The 4033-nt window shown below is 37.6% G+C and overlaps 1 protein-coding gene across 1 annotated transcript in view; it reads right to left on the reverse strand.

The window, feature by feature from the left end:
• The window catches only part of ADGRE3 (adhesion G protein-coupled receptor E3), a 47285-nt gene that overhangs the window by 38009 nt on the left and 5243 nt on the right, over positions 1–4033 (reverse strand). The window contains exons 2-3 of the mRNA XM_006918790.1: positions 3362–3412; positions 1518–1640 (exon numbers count right to left, since the gene is read on the reverse strand). Of these exons, the coding sequence (XP_006918852.1) occupies positions 1518–1640; positions 3362–3412 (174 nt within the window). The remainder of the gene's footprint in view (positions 1–1517; positions 1641–3361; positions 3413–4033) is intronic.

Genomic DNA, 4033 nt, shown 5'->3' on the forward strand with positions numbered 1-4033 from the left:
GTAGGAAAGAATTTGCTGTTATCGAAGGAATTTCAGGGGAGACTTTGGGGGAAATAATTTCTTCAAAGGACCCATAAAGGCTGTCATGAGAGAAAGTATTGTATCTCAGGAACACAGAGGCTACATGGCAACAATAGCATTGGCCAGGTAGAAACTTTCCTGCTCCCTTTTCCTTTTTCTCTTGGATTCTAACAGTAGCAAGATTGGGCACGGAAGTGTAGAAATGTTAGGTGGGGAAGAGGAGAGATGGTAATTATTCCTTCTACAACTGACTGTAGGCTTCCAGTCCCTCTAGGAGGGAGCTTGAACAACCCAACATGCATATATTTAAAATTTTTATAGCATGTTTATTCATAATAACCAAAAACTGAAAAAGAGGAAGGTCCTCAAGAAGTAAATAGATAAACAAGTCGTGCTGCTTTTATACACTGAAATAATATTCAGTAAAGGAAATGAATGGACTATCGATATTCATGGATAAATCTTACAGACATTATGTTGAGTGAAAGAAGTAAGATATAAAACTGTTCAGACTCTATGATTCCATTTGCATGAAGGCCTAAAGCAATCAAACCTAATTTATAGGTATGGAAATTAAATCAGTGGTTGCTCGGTCCAAGAGGTGAATTAGAGCATGATTACAAAGAGGTGACAGATGATCTCTACGTCGATTGGGGAGGTGGTTATTCAACATATACATTTATCAAAACTTATTTATTAAACAGTACACTTAAATTTTTTTCCATTTTACTGGATATACATTATAGCTCAAAATAGTTAAAAATAATCTAGAGAATGGTCACTTGTATTTTTTCTTCAGTTAATAAGTGATAAAATTAATTTAGTGGATCTCAACCAGAATTTTTTAAATGAAATAGAGATGAGACTAGACTAGAGAATATCAGCATGCACTGCACATAATGTCTATTATTTTATGTAACTTTTGTTTCAGGTGTGTGTGTGTGTGTGTGTGTGTGTGTGTTTTGTAAGTTACGCAGTATTTTGTTTCTTAGATTCCACATATAAGTGAACAACCCAATATTAACTCAAGTCTGGTGTGTTTATTCTTCCACAGGGTTGGATCTTTTAATTATTGAATTGAGATTACATTTTGCATCATAGGGGACCATAGGGATTTATATTAGAGAAATTTTTGCCCAAACATTTATTCTCTGTTTGCCATGACTTTAGCACATATTTTTTTCTACTTAAAAAATATATTTATGTGATGCTTTATGACTATGAAGTACTACCACATTCATTACCTTATTCAATTTCCCTACCACCCTCATGAAGTCATCATCATTATCATGCCCATGTCATAGAGAAAAATATTGAAACCTAGCGAGGTTCTGGAAGAGCCCCTTCTTTTCTGACTTCCTGAAAGCATTTTTTTCTTGGCGAAGGTTGAGTGGTAGAGTTTTCAGCATTGCACATGACTGTTACCCCCCCACAGCTCTTTTATGCTGCTTTCCTTCCACTTCCACTTTTGGGGGATTTGAAAATTACCCCTTTACCTTGACATATCTCCAAGGGGAACGTGAAGAACTTCTGCCCAGACTGAGAAGTGTATCCATGGTTGCAGGTACAGTGAGTACTATTGACGCAGAAAGAATTTTGGGGGCACCGAGCACAGGCACCTGTGAGGAAAAGAGAGGCAGGTCAGATGTCACCAAGGTCAGAAGCTCTGCTGTTATCATTTTGCTTTGCCTCTAAACAGGACTTCTCAGAAGCTGAAGAAGGCTGCACCTTTTTCCTTTTCTGAGATCTCAGTATATATAAAAAAATTAGAGATACCATTTATGTACCTTATAAATAAGTTTAGTACCAAAAAGTTTAATACCCATCTGACAACATACACAATTATTATAATATTATTGACTATATTCTCTATGCTGTACTTTACATCCCTGTGACTATTTTTATATCTGGCAATTTGTACATCTCAATCCCTTTCACCTTTTTTACCCATCCCTCCAACCCTCTCCCATCTGATGACCATCAGTTTATTCTCTGTATCTATGAGTTTGTGTCTGTTTTGTGTGTTCATTTATTTTGTTTCTTAGATTCCACATATAAGTGAATTCATACAGTATTTGGCTTTTTCTGTCTGACTTATTTTACTTAGCATAATACTCTCTAGGTCCATCTATGTTGTTGTGTTGCAAGATTTCATAAATGTCTAACCACTGTTGTACACCTGAAACTAATATACTATTGTATGTCAACTCTAACTGAAAAAAAAATTTTTTTTAAATCTAAAAAAAATTGGAGATACCAAACCCAAGTTCTAGAAAAAAGTGAGATTCCTGCACACAATGAAGGATTAGGGTTAGCATTAAACAGATTAATTTTAACACAAAAATTTCACTGCGATGTAATTGTGCTATTCTTAAGATCATTGCAGAATTTATAAAGGAGAAATAAGTTGATTAAGACTTGAGACCCTGGGTTCAATTCTGGTTTCACCACTTAATAGCTGTGTGTCTCTGCATAAGTGTCTTAAACTCTCTGTGCAGCAATTTCCTCACCTGTAAAATGGGTTGTGAAGAATAAGTGAATTAATACACGTAAAGTGCTTTGGGCAGTGTCTGGCACATAATAAGTGTTAGCTATGATTATAAAAATTTATATTTGAAGGGCACCACAGGAAGTATATTCTGTTAATGGTGTATGTTTTATCTCCATAACCCTATGTATAACTTTATTTAGACAGAGATACACTAAATATCTTAATTTAAGCCTGCTCGGGAATGAATGGAAAGAATGGGGGTGAGGAAATATCTCGAGCTTTGGGTCTAGTGGAGAGACATGGGAACGGTGCAGTGCTGGGGAGTGAGTGCTGGGAACAAGACGGGAGAGCACTGTGCTGAGCCTGGCTACTCAGAATGAATCTTCTGGCTAGAAATGCACAATCTCAGCCCCCACCCTAGACCTGCTGAATCAGAATTTAGTGAGATTTCCAAGAGATGTAAGCTAACCTGAAATGATTATGTTCATATTTTGTTGACTTATGATCAGAATGAAATGGTTACCAGAGTGCTGTCTCTCCCCACTTGAATGTTTACTTCATGAGACTTTGTGTGTTTTATTCACTGTTTTATCTCCATAGTGGGCAAATTGTGGTTACTAAAAGCAAACAAATAGCCAAACAACAGTAAAATAAAAAGATAAAAGATAACCAAATTTGATGAAATGATCAATTAAAAAAACAACATAGGAGCAAATCTGAACAAGTTCTGTTTCCAAAACGAGCCCCTTTTCTCTACCCTGTTGGAGGATTTGGGTGGTTCCAGGTTCATCCTTGGTCCCCATCCTCCCTGGTCTCTGGCTATAGAAGAGCCAGGCTTTGAGCACTCACCTTCGGCCTTCTGAAACACAACTCCTGACAAACTCAGCAGAATGCAGAGCTCTGGAATAAAGAAGCAGAAAGGAGAGACATGAAACTGTTGAGGAAAGATTCCGGGAAATTCTCCAAGGGCTACACTTATTGGTTCTTTACCACTGCATAGCAAACTATCATAAAATGTAGTGGCTTAAAATAACAATGTTCTTATTATCTCTCATTTTACTATGATTTCTGTGGCTCAGAAATCTGGGAAGGTATTAGCTGGGTGGTTTCTTACATTGTTGCAGTTAGATAGCGGCTGGGGCGAGAGGCTGGGAACTGGCTGGGCATTACTGTCCCTTCGTGGGATCTCAGGGCCTGGGGTAGTTTGGGCTTTCTTCAAACATGGACACCTCGGTCAGGCTGCATAGGAATTAAGAGTTTATCCCTGCTCACCAACTAGTCTACTGTTGTCTCTGCCCATCACCCCACTTGGCAGAGATCCTTACATTACTCAGATGGAACATCACTTGTAAAATTCTTCATCTTTTAGCAGGAAATGAAATGGGACATCTCTTGCAGAGCTATTCTTTTTAGTAAACCTAGTTAAGTTTTCTTCCCTCCTTTCTTTGGAAAAAGGCTCTCTCCCTCAAATCTTGATAATTGCCCTGGTAACTCAGATCCTCTGGCTATTGATAAGGGTCA

Source organism: Pteropus alecto, unplaced genomic scaffold (assembly GCF_000325575.1).
Source record: "Pteropus alecto unplaced genomic scaffold, ASM32557v1 scaffold388, whole genome shotgun sequence".
NCBI lineage: Eukaryota > Metazoa > Chordata > Mammalia > Chiroptera > Pteropodidae > Pteropus > Pteropus alecto.